Source organism: Microcaecilia unicolor, chromosome 1 (assembly GCF_901765095.1).
Source record: "Microcaecilia unicolor chromosome 1, aMicUni1.1, whole genome shotgun sequence".
Taxonomy (NCBI): domain Eukaryota; kingdom Metazoa; phylum Chordata; class Amphibia; order Gymnophiona; family Siphonopidae; genus Microcaecilia; species Microcaecilia unicolor.
In genome coordinates this window covers 725,397,417-725,412,482 of record NC_044031.1, presented here as the reverse complement: position 1 = coordinate 725,412,482, position 15,066 = coordinate 725,397,417, and the positions used below count along the sequence as shown (strand labels likewise).

The 15,066-nt window shown below is 46.8% G+C and overlaps 1 protein-coding gene across 3 annotated transcripts in view; it reads left to right on the top strand.

Annotated features, from left to right (window-relative positions):
• The first annotated feature begins 13,823 nt into the window (after window positions 1–13,823).
• The window catches only part of BTBD1 (BTB domain containing 1), a 74,706-nt gene continuing 73,463 nt past the window's right edge, over window positions 13,824–15,066 (top strand). For all 3 annotated transcript variants that reach the window (XM_030189616.1, XM_030189615.1, XM_030189614.1), the window contains exon 1: window positions 13,824–14,351. In XM_030189616.1, coding sequence (XP_030045476.1) covers window positions 13,981–14,351 — 371 coding nt within the window. In that variant the 5' untranslated portion in view covers window positions 13,824–13,980. The remainder of the gene's footprint in view (window positions 14,352–15,066) is intronic.

Below are 15,066 nucleotides of genomic sequence, written 5' to 3'. Positions count from 1 at the left end.
AAATCTATGGAACTTTGGAAGGCTAAGTGCTTTGAAAATATGCCTCCAGGTAGTCAACTTTTAAGGGTCGAGCATTTGTGCTCTGATCAACAGACTTCTTTGTCTCATGCTTGACAAACGAAAACGTGTTTTTTTGAATCATGGATACCTTAGGTGAGTAATACATAAGGCTTTCAAATGCGTTAACCATGTACGCACACCAACCATGTACAAGCCTACAGTATCCCTATAGGTTCCTACACGATTAGCGCGTTAAAAATGCTAACGTGCCTTAGTAAACAGGGCCCCAGGTTCTTTATGCATAGAGGGTTGGTGGTACTTTCTATTTTAATGACTTTTATAGCTTTTTATTTTTTTTAAAGGTAATAGGAGTTATGGTGTGGAGGTCTGCATGCTGTGTGGAAATGTCTCTTTGGCTAGCCCCGTCTGCCTCAGTGATTTCCTGTCCTGGGGGAACCTCAGACAGTCTGATTTTCAGGATATCCACAATGAATATTCATGAGATCAATTTGCATACACTGCCTTCTTGATATACAAATCTATCTGATGCACATTCATTGCAAATATCCTGAACACCTGACTGGCGGGGGTTCACCCAGGCCAGGTTTGGGAACCCCTTTCCCAAATGCATCTCTTTTGAGCAGTGGTTTTCAACCCAATCCTCAGGACACAACTAGCCAATTAGGTTTTCAGGATACCCACATTGAATATGAATGAGATAAATTAGGAGCTTATTTTGAAATTACTTAGACTTACAAAGTTACACAGTAACCTATGGACAGTGGTGTGCTGGTAGATGTTTAGCAACAGGCTCCCCCCCCCCCCCCAAAAAAAAACCCCAAAACAAAACCTGGTTCACCTAGAGAACTGCTACCCTTCCCCTACCGTGCTTAGCAGGAAAGAAACCCCAGGAATCCCCTCACCCCATGGCACATTCACCCTTTAACTCTATCCACAACCCCACCCGTTCCCCCACTCCATGACACATTCACCCTTTTACTCTGTCCCCAACCCCCCCTTCACCCCTTTTGATGTCCATGTATCATTTAGTTTCATGTGGTTGACCTTAGCCCTTTTTCTGAGTAGCCTGATGCAGCCGTGTTCCACTCCTGTCATCTCCCATCCTGCAAGTCAGCATTTTCTTGAAGAAGCAAGATAAGAACATAAGGATAGCCATTTTGGGTCAGACCAATGGTCCATCTAGCCCAGTATCCTGTTTCCAACAGTGGCCACGCCAGGTCACAACTACCTGGAAGAAACTCAAATAGTGGCAACATTCGAAGCTACTAATACCAGGGCAAACAGTAGCTTCCCTATGTCTGTCTCAATAGCAGACTATGAACTTTTCCTCCAGGAACTTGTCCAAATCTTTTTTAAACCCAGATACGCTAACTGCTGTTATTACATCCTCTGACAAAGAGTTCCAGAGCTTAACTATTAGTTGAGTGAAGATATTTCTTCCTATTTGTTTTTAAAGTATTTCCATGTAACCTCCTTGAGTGTCCCCTAGTCTTTCTACATCGATTTTTTTTTTACTTGTTCCAATTCTACTCATTCAACACCATTCAGGATTTTGTAGACCTCAACCATATCTCCTCATATCCGTCTCTTTTCCAAGCTGAAGAGCCCTAACCTCTTTAGGCTTTCCTTGGATGAGAGGAGTTCCATCCCCTTTATCATTTTGGTCGCTCTTCTTTGAACCTTTTCTAATTCCGCTATATCGTTTTTGAGATATGGCGACCAGAACCGAACACAATACTCCAGGTGAGGTCACACCATGAAGCAATACAGAGGTGTTATAGTATTTTCGGTCCTTTTCACCATACCTTTCCTAATAATTCGTAGCATCCTGTTTGCAATTTTGGCCGTCGGTGCACACAGAGCAGAAGATTTCAGCATATTATCTACAACAGCACATAGATCTTTTTCTTGGGTGCTGATCCCCAAGGTGGACCCTAGCATCAGGTAACTATGATTTAGATTATTCTTTCCAATGTGCATCACTTTGTATTTGTCCACATTAAATTTCATCTGCCATTTGGATGCCCAGTCTTCCAATTTTGTAAGATCTTTCTGCAAATTTTTCACAGCCTGCATGTCCTTTATCAACCTTCAATAGTTTTGTGCCATCTGAAAATTTAATCACCTCACTCGTTCCGATTTCCATTTAATTTATAAATACGTTAAACAGCACTAGTCCCAGTACTGATCCCTGCAGCTCTCCATTATTCTCCCTCCTCCGTTGAGAGAAATTACCATTTAACTCTACCTTCTGTTTTCTGTCCAATAACCAATTCCTAATCCACACCAGAACATTGACTCCTATCTTATGACTCTTTACATTTTCTCAGGAGTCTTTCATGAGGAACTTTGTCAAAAGCTTTCTAAAAATCCAGATATACTACATCCACTGGCTCATCTTTATCCACGTTTATTCATGCCTTCAAAAAAATGGAAAAAAAAAATTGGTGCAGCAACACTTCCCTTGGCTGAATCAATGCTGACTCTGTCCCATTAAACCATGTTTATCTATGTGTTCCATTTTACCTGGCACTGACGTCAGGCTTACAGGTCTGTAATTTCCCGGATCTCCCTCCAATCTTCAGGTACTATGGATGATTTTAATGACAGGTTACATATTACAGCAGATTGGCAATTTCATCCTTGAGCTGTTTGAGTACCCTGGGATGTATGCCATCTGGTCCAGGTGATTTACTACTCTTGAATCTGCCAGTTTGGCTCAGTACGTCTTCCAGGTTCACTGAGGTTTCTTTCAGTTCCTCTGCATTATAACCACTGAAAATCTTTTCTGGTACAGGTACATCTCTTCTTCCTCATCTGCTCCCCCCCCCCCCATTTTTACCAATAAAGGCGTCTTTTTGCTGCTAGTAGTAGTGTTTCACACACCGCTGCCAGCACCAGTCCCGAAGCCTTCCCACTGCTGCAGTCAGTTCCTGTGTCATAACTTCTTGTTGCAGGGGCTGAATCTGGCGATGGGAAGGGTTTGGGAGCGGTGCCAGCAGCAGTGTGTAAAATGCTACTGCTACCAGCGTCTTCTGGAGGGGAGAAAAGATGCCTTTACAAGTATGACCTAATGCTATACCACTTTGTATTTCTCAATCCGGAAATAGCGATCGCCACTACGGCATACTGTAAGCCACATTGAGCCTGCAAAAAGGTGGGAAAATGTGGGATACAAATGCAACAAATAAAATAAATAAACATGGGGGGGGGAGAGGGCTTAGCTGCTGAACCGCAAGCGTGAGAGATACACTCTCTGTTCCCCTCCCCTACTGGCTATGGCAAGGAGGAAGTGACCCACTGCACAAAAGGTCAATAATCACTTCCTGCTCCTGCGCCAATTTAGATCCAACTGTAACATTGGAGCTGACTCTATGGGTGCTTGAGCACCCCCAATATTGAGAAAATTCCTTGTATGTGTCCAGGGAGGGGTTATTTCCCCCAATAATTTTGAAAAGTTGGTTCCTATGAACTGTAATATGTGAGAGATTGCAGTTCATAAACAATCAGGTTTAAGCAGATTCAGGAGGAAGTGATCTGCTGTGACCTCTTCTTGCTCCACGAGATGTGCTGGAGGGCTCCAGCACATCACTGTCTATGGACCTTTGTAAGTCTAAGTGCTTTGAAAATGAGCCCCCTAGTTATGTTCCACCTCCACTGTATCCACATTCATTATGAATATCCTGTAAACTTGACTGGCTGGCTGAAGACTGGGATGAGAGCCACTTCCTAGCAGTATATAAGATAAAATAACATTTGTATACGGAAAAAAAAGTCATGTAGCTGGGGTCCTTTGTTCCAGAGTTGCCAGCTACATCATTTAGAAGCTGGCCTGGTACTAATTAAAATCTCATTTGCAAACAAGCAGAGGTATTTCAAAATGAATGGGGCACTAGCCCGTTTGCTTCGTTCTGGGCTGGGGCGATGTGCTCCCACAGAGCTGGACCCTAGTGTAAACCCCCTAGTCGTGGAGCAGGTAAATTAATTAAAGAAATAAATATATGAATGTCACAGTTTCAAATAGGGTTCCCAAATAAACTCCACACAACCAAGGGATTTAACAAGAAAAGAAATAGTAAAGGTTTATTAAATGATAAAATAAATAGAAACACTTGTTGGTTATGTTCCTAAATGTTGGTACCAAAAGCTTTGATGGTATTAGATAAAGCTAGTGCAAGGTGTTAAATACTTTGTGCTAAGTTACAAAGGAAATAAAGACAATAACATGTTTAAAACTACAATTTCAATAACCAAGACCACAACCCCACTCCTGCTGTAACACAAAATATCCCAAACATGTACACAGCTCTAATTAGTGTACTCAGATCTGATATATATATTTTTCAGTTTGTGTCCACACAAAAACGTTACCGGTATGTCAAAATCTTCGCTAGCATCGCAACTTTCTTGCGTTGGGTACCTTGTTCTTCTCCACATCCACGTCTTCTCGGTTGGAGAGGTCAGCTCACCGGCTCAGGAACTCCAGGATACCTACTGCTCTGACTCAAAAAAGTAAAACCCTGACTTTCTGTGCTTGGTGTATGTGCTAACCTCAATCAGTAGTTTCTTTGGCAAGGAACTTGTAGACTAACTAGATTCAAATAAAACAGATAAGCAGGGGAAATTCCTATCTAAACCGCCCAAAACATGACCCCTTTTCTTTTGTTCTGCTATACCACCACCCTCTAATCCCACTGATGGACTGCTAAACTAAATCTCATAAAGGCAGGCAGACTCTTAAATGCAGACCCTCCCAGGGCTCAAGGGCAGGCTTAGGCTGGACAGTTTTCTTCCCAGGACAGGCTTCTGTCTGTATTTTCCTGAGGCAGGCACTCAAAGAAAAAGTTCCCTTTTAGTCTGGGCACTCAGTGTAAAGGGGGGGGGGGGGTTGTCTCTCTCTCTCTGTGTGGACACTCAAACCAGCAAGCTTCTGGGCTGGATCCTCCTGAGGCAGGCACTAAAAAAAACCAAACAGTTCCTTTTTAGTCTGGGCACTCAGTGCAAGGGGGGGGGGGGGCGTTGTCTCTCTCTCTCTCTCTCTGTGTGGACACTCAAACCAGCAAGCTTCTGGGCTAGATCCTCCTGAGGCAGGCACTCAAACCCCCCCCCCCCCCCAAAAAAAAAAAAAAAAAAACAGTTCCTTTTTAGTCTGGGCACTCAGTGCAAGGGGGGGGGGGTCTCGCTCCTTGTGGGGCTTCTTCCCTCTCCAGATAAGCCTCTTCTTTACAGGACAGTCACATAGCCGGCTTTCTCCTCTCTGGACAGGCAAACATTCACACGGAGGGATGCGCTGGGGGGACTTCTGGGATTCAGGGACCTCACCAAGCTGCTCTCTCTTCAGCTGTGCACTGCTCCCAACACACTCCAGACCCCCTTCTCCTCCTCCTCTGTTCCTGCCTGCTTTAGTGCCCCCCCCCCTTGTAGGACTCACCAGCTCCCTCTCTTCATCTGGGGCTCGTCAGTGGATCCTTCTCTTCCAGCTTGCAGCTGTCTCTTCTTGCCAGAGAATGCCCTTCTCTGCCCCAGCTTGTACACTCCTGCCTGGATTCGATTTTCTTTTGCCCTCAGACCATGCTTGCAGCCTCCATTCTTTGTCTGGCTTGCCTTTCTTCTCCCCTCAGACCATGCTTTCAGCCACCTTTCTTAGTCTGGGCTCGGACTTCCTCCCTCAGAGCATGCTTTCAGCCATCTCTTTTTTTTTTTTTTGGGGGGGGGGGTGCCTCTTCCCTTTCTTCTTCCCTGGCTGCCTTGATTGATTCTTTAAAACTTTTTCTTTGTTCCACCCCTCCTGTCCCCTGGATTGGCTTGAAATTCGCGCCAATCTAAGGGTCAGACTGCCTCCTGCCACCTCATTGGTCCAAATTCGTGCCCTTTAGCAGATCCTGACTCCTATTGGCTGCCTTCCACACTGCCCATCCTCTAATTCCCAGCTTGCCCTGGGGCCTCAGACAACAAATCAGAAGCTTTGTAACAAGCTCCACTGCCCATCCTCCCACAGATTCAACCTCGTGAAACTTTAAACACACCTCTCTCAATACAGGTAGTAATTATCTGACAGATACTTGGAAGGGTTCCCTTTATTTGATCGGGAGGACCTCCTGGGGGGATACAGATATCCATGAGGGTCAACACCAGCCTCCTCTCCTATTACTTCGGGTTCTACTTCCCCCTCTACATCAGGCTCCACCTTCCAATCTGGCACTTCTCTGTTTGGGACTACATCTTCCCCTGCAACGTAAGTACCAGGCTCTCCCAACAACAAATACAGTACACTGTCATTTTCATTGTCATCATTCTCACTATCGCCAATATCTGGTATCTCAAGTAACCCCAAGGTGGACCCTAAATCACACATGGCATTGGGTAAAACCTTCAGATGGTTTCTGTGCACTACTTTGACAGGACCACCTTCGAGGCTACTTCCCCCAGGTTCGTTCACCTGGTCTATCACATATATTCTGTCATCCCACAGGTCCTGAATCTTGTGGCGGCCGGCAAACCTCTGGACTCGCAGCAACACCCTGTCTCCTTTCTTCAGTAGGGCCCCCTTTGCTCTCCGGTCATAGCACCTCTTCCGGGTCTGCCCCTTCTTCTTGGCCACCTGTCTGGCGATTTCCCATGACAAGGCCATCTTGTCATGATGTTGTTTGACCCAGCCGTCCAAGTTTGTTGCGGTGCCATCCTCCTCTCTAGCAAACACATCTGAGAACATTCGTGGATCCCTCCCAAACATGAGGTAGAATGGGGTGTAGCCTGTCGATTAGTGAACCTGACTATTGTAGGCAAGCATCAGTTCAGGTAGGTAGTCACCCCAATGTCTCTTCTTGGAGGGTGGTAGCGTTCTCAGTATCTCATGTAGGGTTCGATTGAAACGCTCACATTGCCCATTACCTTGACGGTGATAGGGCGTCGTTCGGCTCTTTCTTATCCCATATAACTGGCGGAGGTTCTTGATCACCTCCGATTCGAAAGCCCGGCCCTGGTCTGAGTGTAGTCGTTTTGGGGCACCATAGTGGACTATCCAGTGGTCGACTAAGGCTCTGGCGGCAGTCTATGCAGTCTGGTCTCTAGTAGGGACTGCCACAGTATACCGGGTGAACATGTCGGTTATAATCAAAACAGTTTCAACCCCACTATCTTCTGGTTCCAGAACTGTGAAATCTAGTACAAGGACTTCTAATGGGTATGCAGTGTTGAAACAATTTAGAGGGACTTTCTCTCTGGGTGCCACATCTCTTGCCAAGAGACAGCGTTTACAGTCTAGTCCCCACTTTCGGACATCATCATGAATTTGCAACCAATAGTATTTTCTTTGGATGGCTCTTGTTACTGCCTCCTCAGCTCTGTGACCCATTTCATCATGGTAGGTGGACAAGATTTCTGTTTTTAAACACTCTGGGACTACTAACTGATCAATTTGCTCTTGGTCTCTGGGGTTCTTAATCACTCTGTATAAGAGGCCATCTTTCACCTTCAGTCTCTCTCTTTGCTGTCTTTGGACCAAGTCTCAAAATCTTCTGTCCTGGCACTCAGAGCTTTGATTATGGGGTTTAAGGTGTGATCTGTTCTCTGTAGCTCTCTCACAGCGAGGTCAGACAGGTAGAACACTTCAGACTCTGGTCCTATCACAGGAGGGCTATTGGCTCCAGCACGGATGTTTTGGCTTTGGGCCTGGAACCGCTGCTGAATCTCGTTGGCCTCCACTATCCAGGAGTCAGCACCACCATCTCCCCCAGCCTCTGATTCGTGTAGTCTGGACAGTATGTCAGCATTGGTATTCTGTCTTCCAGGCTTATATTGCACCTCAAAGTTGAAGTCAGCCAACTGGGCTAACCAATGTTGGATTACTGCTGACACCTTTGCTGTATCTACGTATCTCAGGGGATTGTGGTCTGTCTTCACAATGAAATTTTTGTATACCAGGTAGTCGCGAAACTTCTCTGTGATCGCCCATTTCAGACTATAGTTTTTGTCATTTCTCTCGCTTTTGTGTAGGCCCAGGCTGGCATAGGCGATTACCCGTTCCACACCATTTTGTTCTTGACTAAGTACTGTTCCTAACCCACTCCGGCTGGCGTCAGTAGTCAGTATGAATGGTCTACTGAAATCGGGATATACCAGGACTGGTGGCGACATCAATTTCTCTCTTAGCACATCAAAGGCCTTCTGGCACTCCAAGGTCCACACGAAGGAGGCCACACTTGGCTTTGTAGGTTTGCCCATCAGCACATGTAGTGGTTTTGCTATCTGTGCATACCCGGGAACAAATCGCCTGTAGTAACTTGTAAGCCCGACAAACTTACGGACATCTTTGGCTGTCTTTGGAATTGGCCAGTCTTTCAGGACCCTGGTCTTGTCTTCATCTGCTGCAACTCCCTCCTCAGACACCACATGGCCCAAAAACTTCACTTCTCTCTCAAACAAGCAGCATTTGGACAGCTTTAGCTTCAACCCATGTTCTTTAACTCTGGAGAACACTTTCTCTAGGCGGTCCACATGATCTTCGAATGATGCGGAAAATATCAGGATGTCATCCAGGTATAGTAAGAGGATGTTGAACACATAGTCACTGAAGACCAGTTCCGTGAGTCGGGAGAAGGTAGCAGGTGCATTGCTCAATCCAAACGGCATCCGGTTCCATTCAAAGAGACTGAATGGTGTAGTCACAGCCGTTTTTGCCTTGTCTTCTTCAGCCATTGCCACTTGGAAGTAGCCAGACGTTAAGTCAAGTGACAAAAAGTATTTGGCTTTTCCCAAAGCATCCAGTGACTCTTCAATTCGTGGGAGGGGGTATGCATCTTTCACTGTCACTAGGTTTAGCCTCCTATAGTCCACGCAAAACCGTATCCCTCCATCCTTCTTCTGTACGATCACTGCCGGGGATGCCCAAGGACTGCAACTCCTTTGCAGGATCTTCTGGTCCACCAGTGTTTGGATGTGCCTCTTGAATTCCTCATATATGTGAGGTGACACTCTCCGGTACGGCTGTTTTATGGGAACTACATTCTCTGTGTTGATGTAGTGTCTTACGAGGGTGGTAGACCCAATGTCACCCTCGTCTTTAGAAAACACATCTCGGTGCCTCTAACAATCCTTCCACCTCCTCGGCCTGCAGGATAGTTAGATTTTCCCACTTGACCTGCTGTGTAGGGGCTAGGCTGTTCTCTAAATTCTCCTCTTCTATGGGAGTCACCACAATCTCAGATTCAGCTTCGTCAAACCTCACCTTTTTCTGAGGTACTGTCTCTTTGCTCTGCAGAGCAGCTAGCTCTGCTATGCGCGCTCGCGGGCGAATCTGGATGGTTTTGTTGCTCAAGTTCAACACTCGGATAGGCACTTTCTTCTCTTTGGCATTAGCAAGTATTTTGGCCACCATCAACCCCTCTGGAGAAGTGATAGTTGGCGTGGATTCAACAAGGACTGGACATGCAGGTAGGGACCGGATCCGGTGACAGATACCCTGGGTGATTCTTTCTGACAATGGAGGGATGACCACTCTTTTGCTCCCCAACAGCTTAACAAAACCAATCGGTCCCTCTTGATCCAGTTGCTGGTAGCCTTGCCAAATCTAGGCGACAATCTTACAAACACGTTTAGGAGTGGCAGTAGTACTGTTGAAAAGGGAAGCACCAAGCAAAAGGTCTCTAATGTCTTTCAATACGTTTGTGCCAATCAAGCCAGGAACTTTGTCACTCCAGGCCTCACCTCGGGTGACAAATATGCACCTCTCAGGGACAGTCTGGCCAAAGCAGGTCACGTCCGTCATTAAACAGCAGATTACTGGGATCTCCAATCCATTTGCCGTGGTCAATTTGATCCATGCAGCATCTAGCAGTTTTTGGCTTTGTCGTTAGCTTGGTATAGAAGTGGCTAGCTGTAATCGTAGACACTTCAGAGCCGGTGTCTATTAAACAATTTACTGGCACTCCACCCATAAGCATTTCAAAAACGGGTCTTGGTCCAATGGCGCTTTCTCTCTTCTGGGCCTCGGGGATGCACATTTTACTGCCAATGTTGGTAAACCTGCCCCTGCTCACGTGACGTAGAAGGTAGGGAGGAATCTCTCCTTTGCACTTCCTGTGTTGCTTCCCTCCCGCCACTCGCCCTGGGGGCCTCTGCAGATCTCCCATCGCGAGCTCCCTGCTCGCCTTCCCGAGGTCCCCTTCCGCTACTTTCTGGGACTCTTTCGCTTTGACAATGTCTACTTATGTGACCAGGTTCTTGACAACGATAACAGATAAGTTGTCCCCTCTCGTTTCGCATGGGTGGGTTCCTTTTTGGCGGAGCTCTGCCACCCAGGTAGGGCCTGTTTTGACTTTCTGTCCATTGGCCCATGTCTTGCATAGGTTCTTGTTGTCTCTGTTCCAGGCCTTTACCCAATCTCTCAGCAACAGCACACAGCTGTTGTACGGCTTCAGACAACCCATCTGGTTCTCCGACTGCAGCGTTCTCGCTGGCCTCATTCCTCCTCGACAGAAGCCTAGGGTTACGATCTCCTTCTACTGGAATGCTCTCTTCTTCCTCTGACCAATTAATTAGCAATGAGAGTAGGTCTTCGTAGGATAGCTCTTCAAACTGGGCTTTCTGCCACTTGATTGCTCTCCTTAGGGCCGTATCATTCAACCCGACAATGAGAACCTCTTTGAATGCCCACTCTACGTTCTCTATGGCAGTGGCTCTCCTGTTCAGGATTTTGGCAGCTTGCTCCTGCAGACAACACCCAAACGTGCGTATGCTCTCCCCAGGCAACTGTCTTCGCGCATAGAACTCTGACAGCCTTACAGTGAGAGGGACTTTGTCTCCAAACTATTCACCAGGTTTCTTGAATAGGGCTGCTAAGCCTCCTCTGTTTTGGGGACTGTACAGCTTCATTACGTTATAGGCGGACCCCTTCAGATGATCCAGAACTACATCCCACTGATGTTCAGGGGGAACGCTCAAGACCTTCTGCTGATGGCCACTGAAATCAGGTATCCGTTTGTCTCTCGGTATGTAGAGAGTGGGGACTTGAGCTGGGGGAGGCGCTGGTGGCGGCTGGCTAAACTTTTCTATAATCGTCCTGGCCAAGCAACAGGATTCCTGCTGAGCCTCTTTTTCTTGTTCCCAGGCTGCCCTTTGTTTCTGGTACAGCTGCTTCAGGGCTTCAAACTCCTCTTTCCAGTCGGCACTCATCTCTGGTCCTTCTTGGGCGTGCTGCATATAACCAGAGGCCTCACAGACCGCCACACAACAGAGAACTAACTAGACCTGTTAAAGCAAAGCTTGCACAGAACACTTTCCGTAAGATTCTTGTCAGGATATGCCAGACAAGGATCTTATACAAAACACAACTCTCTCCAAATACTAAAACAGAATTCTAACACAAGTAGGATCCTTACTAAAGATGGTGGACTAGGTAAGGAAATCTTATGTCCGTGACGCCACTTGTAAACCCCCTAGTTGTGGAGCAGGTAAATTACAATAATTAAAGAAATAAATATATATGAATGTCACAGTTTCAAATAGGGTTCCCAAATAAACTCCACACAACCAAGGGATTTAACAAGAAAAGAAATATTAAAGGTTTATTAAATGATAAAATAAATAGAAACACTTGTTGGTTATGTTCCTAAATGTTGGTACCAATTGTTAAGCTTTGATGGTATTAAATAAAGCTAGTGCAAGGTGTTAAATACTTTGTGGTAAGTTACAAAGAAAATAAAGGCAATAACATGTTCAAAACTACAATCCCAGTTACCAAGACCCCAACCCCACTTCTGCAATAACATAAAACATCCCAAACACGCATACAGCTCTAATTATTGTACTCAGATCTGATATATATATTTTTCAGTTTGTGTGCACACAATAATGTTACCGGTATATCAAATCTTCGCTAGCATCGCTGTTTTCTTGCGTTGGGTACCTTGGAGGCATATTTTCAAAGCACTTTGGGAGGCTAAGTTCCATAGGTTTCTATGGAACTTTGGGAGGCTAAGTGCTTTGAAAATGAGCCTCTTGGTCTTCTCCACATCCACGTCTCCTCGGTTGGCGAGGTCAGCTCACCAGCTCAGGAACTCCAGGATACCTACTGCTCTGACTAAAAAAAAAAATCTCAAAGAAAGGAAAACCCTGACTTTCTGTGCTCGGTATGTGCTAACCTCAAGCAGTAGTTTCTTTGGCAAGGAACTTGTGGACTAACTAGATTCAAATAAAACAGATAAGCAGGGAAAATTCCTATCTAAACCGCCCAAAACATGACCCCTTTTCTTTTGTTTTGCCACCCTCTAATCCCACTGATGGACTGCTAAACTAAATCTCATAAAGGCAGGCAGACTCTTAAATGCAGACCTTCCCAGGGAGTTTTCTTCCCAGGACAGCCTTCTGTCTGTATTTTCCTGAGGCAGGCACAAAAAAAAACAAAAAAAACAAAAAACGTTCCCTTTTAGACTGGGCACTCAGTGCAAAGGGGGGGGGGGGTTGTCTCTCTTTCTCTCTCTGTGTGTGGACACTCAAACCAGCAAGCTTCTGGGCTGGATCCTCATGAGGCAGGCACTAAAAAAAAAACCCAGTTCCTTTTTAATCTGGGCACTCAGTGCAAGGGGGGGGGGGGTCTCTCTCCTTGTGGGGCTTCTTCCCTCTCCAGATAAGCCTCTTCTTTACAGGACAGTCACATGGCCGGCTTTCTCCTCTCTGGACAGGCAAACATTCACACGGAGGGATGCGCTGGGGGTACTTCTGGGATTCAGGGACCTCACCAAACTGCTCTCTCTTCAGCTGTGCACTGCTCCCAACACACTCCAGACCCCCTTCTCCTCTGTTCCTGCCTGCTTTAGTGCCCCCCCCCCCTTGTAGGACTCACCAGCTCCCTCTCTTCATCTGGGGCTCGTCAGTGGATCCTTCTCTTCCAGCTTGCAGCTGTCTCTTCTTGCCAGAGAATGCCCTTCTCTGCCCCAGATTGTACACTCCTGCCTGGATTTGATTTTCTTTTGCCCTCAGACCATGCTTGCAGCCTCCATTCTTTGTCTGGCTTGCCTTTCTTCTCTCCTCAGACCACGCTTTCAGCCACTTTTCTTAGTCTGGGCTCGGACTTCCTCCCTCAGAGCATGCTTTCAGCCATCTCTTTTGGGGGGGAGGGGGGTTGCCTTGCCTCTTCCCAGGTTGCCTTGCTTGATTCTTTAACATTTTTTCTTTGTTCCACCCCTCCTGTCCCCTGGATTGGCTTGAAATTCGCGCCAATCTAAGGGTCAGACTGCCTCCTGCCATCTTATTGGTCCAAATTCGTGGCCTTTAGCAGATCCTGACTCCTATTGGCTGCCTTCCACACTGCCCATCCTCTAATTCCCAGCTTGCCCTGGGGCCTCAGACAACAAATCGGAAGCTTTGTAACAAGCTCCACTGCCCATCCTCCCACAGATTCAACCTGTGAAACTTTACACACACCTCCAGCAGCCATGGACACCTGAGTTCTTTGTACAACAGAGCTGGAGCATTTTAAACACTTTAACTAAAAGGTGTCAGTTCTGTGCTACCCTGAGACCTCTGCACCTCCCTGTTCTCTGCAAGATGCCCCCCTCCCTGGAGAAAAAAGGGGAGGAACAAGGTAAAGGCTTCTTTTTTTTTTTTCTATATTTACACTAGCCTGTTCCATAACAAGCAAAGCGAACGTGTACTTAATGCGAGCACATAGAGTCACAAGGTGGCGTAGCAGCACCAACCAAAGCAGCTCCAGGAGCGCTAGTCACCCCCTCCCCTCGTTCTCGCAGGCAGAGGATGTTGTGTGTGTCGTGAAAGAAACCTTACCCGCCCCCTCCGCTGGTCACCGGAAGTACGTCACTGTGAAGTAAACGGAAAGCGGCAGAGCCGCTCTCTCGGGGCTTTTCAGAAATGGGTATGGGTTGCGCCATTCTTTTCAGGGATCCTGTGTAGCGTCTGTTGATACGTCTGAAGTGTTGCTCGCTTATATTCCTTGTGGACGCCATGGCCGCGGCGGGAGGAACATTGCCTCCTCCGGAGGAAGAAGAAGAGGAGGCGGCAGGAGGAGGAGCATCTAATTTCCCCAGCGGTTTCTCTCCTCCTCCCCCCTTCCATCGGGAACCCATGTACAATTGGCAGGCCACCAAGAGCTCCCTGAAAGAGCGCTTCGCTTTCCTCTTCAACAACGAGCTGCTCAGCGACGTCAGGTTCGTGGTGGGCAAGGGCCGGCAGGCTCAGCGCATCCCTGCCCACAAGTTCGTGTTGGCGGCCGGCAGCGCTGTTTTCGACGCCATGTTTAACGGGGGCATGGCCACCACCTCTGCCGAGATTGAGCTGCCCGACGTGGAGCCCGCCGCCTTCCTGGCGCTGCTCAGGTGAGGGCACGTGCGCCTTTCCCTGCTCGGAGGGGACGTTTGCACGTGTTGTCACCTGTGGATAGGCGGATAGCAACCGTTGGTCCAGTGATGCGTCTAAAGGTGGTCTTGCAATAACTTGAATATTTAGCAAATGTCACTGAAAGACTGAGGGAGGGTATATCAGGGGAAAAGAAACAAAAAAAACCAAAGCAGCACATTCAGGGATAAGAGTTTACGGAATAAAGTTGGCACAGAGGTAAATATCTCTTCCTTGAAAGGGTGGAAAATAATCAAAATAAAACTGATGTAGTAAGGAGCATTTTTTCATTTAGCACGTTGGTTGACTCCCGACTTTAATGTACTAGTAAAACCAATTCTCCAAAAAGTAGCATAGTGGTATGTAATCCCTGGAATCCACAATTAATCCTGATTTAAACAAAAAACGTTATTTTTTTGGTAAGGTTTTCTACTTCTTTGTAGCTAGAATCTAAAGTAAAAATTTCACCCCGGAGAACCCTTTTGTTAGGGTACTGAAGTTTAGTCCTTCACATCAGACAACCCTTTTTAGCTGGAGGCCCAGTGGTCCATAAACCATCCCACCCCCATCCACACCATACAGCTGATTCCACAATGGGGCCTGGATCTCCATCCCCCCTTAATCTACTGTTGAGGCAGGAGCAATTTCCATTCATTATTCCTGTGTTCGGTGTCATTTTAAAATGATAGTGCCTGA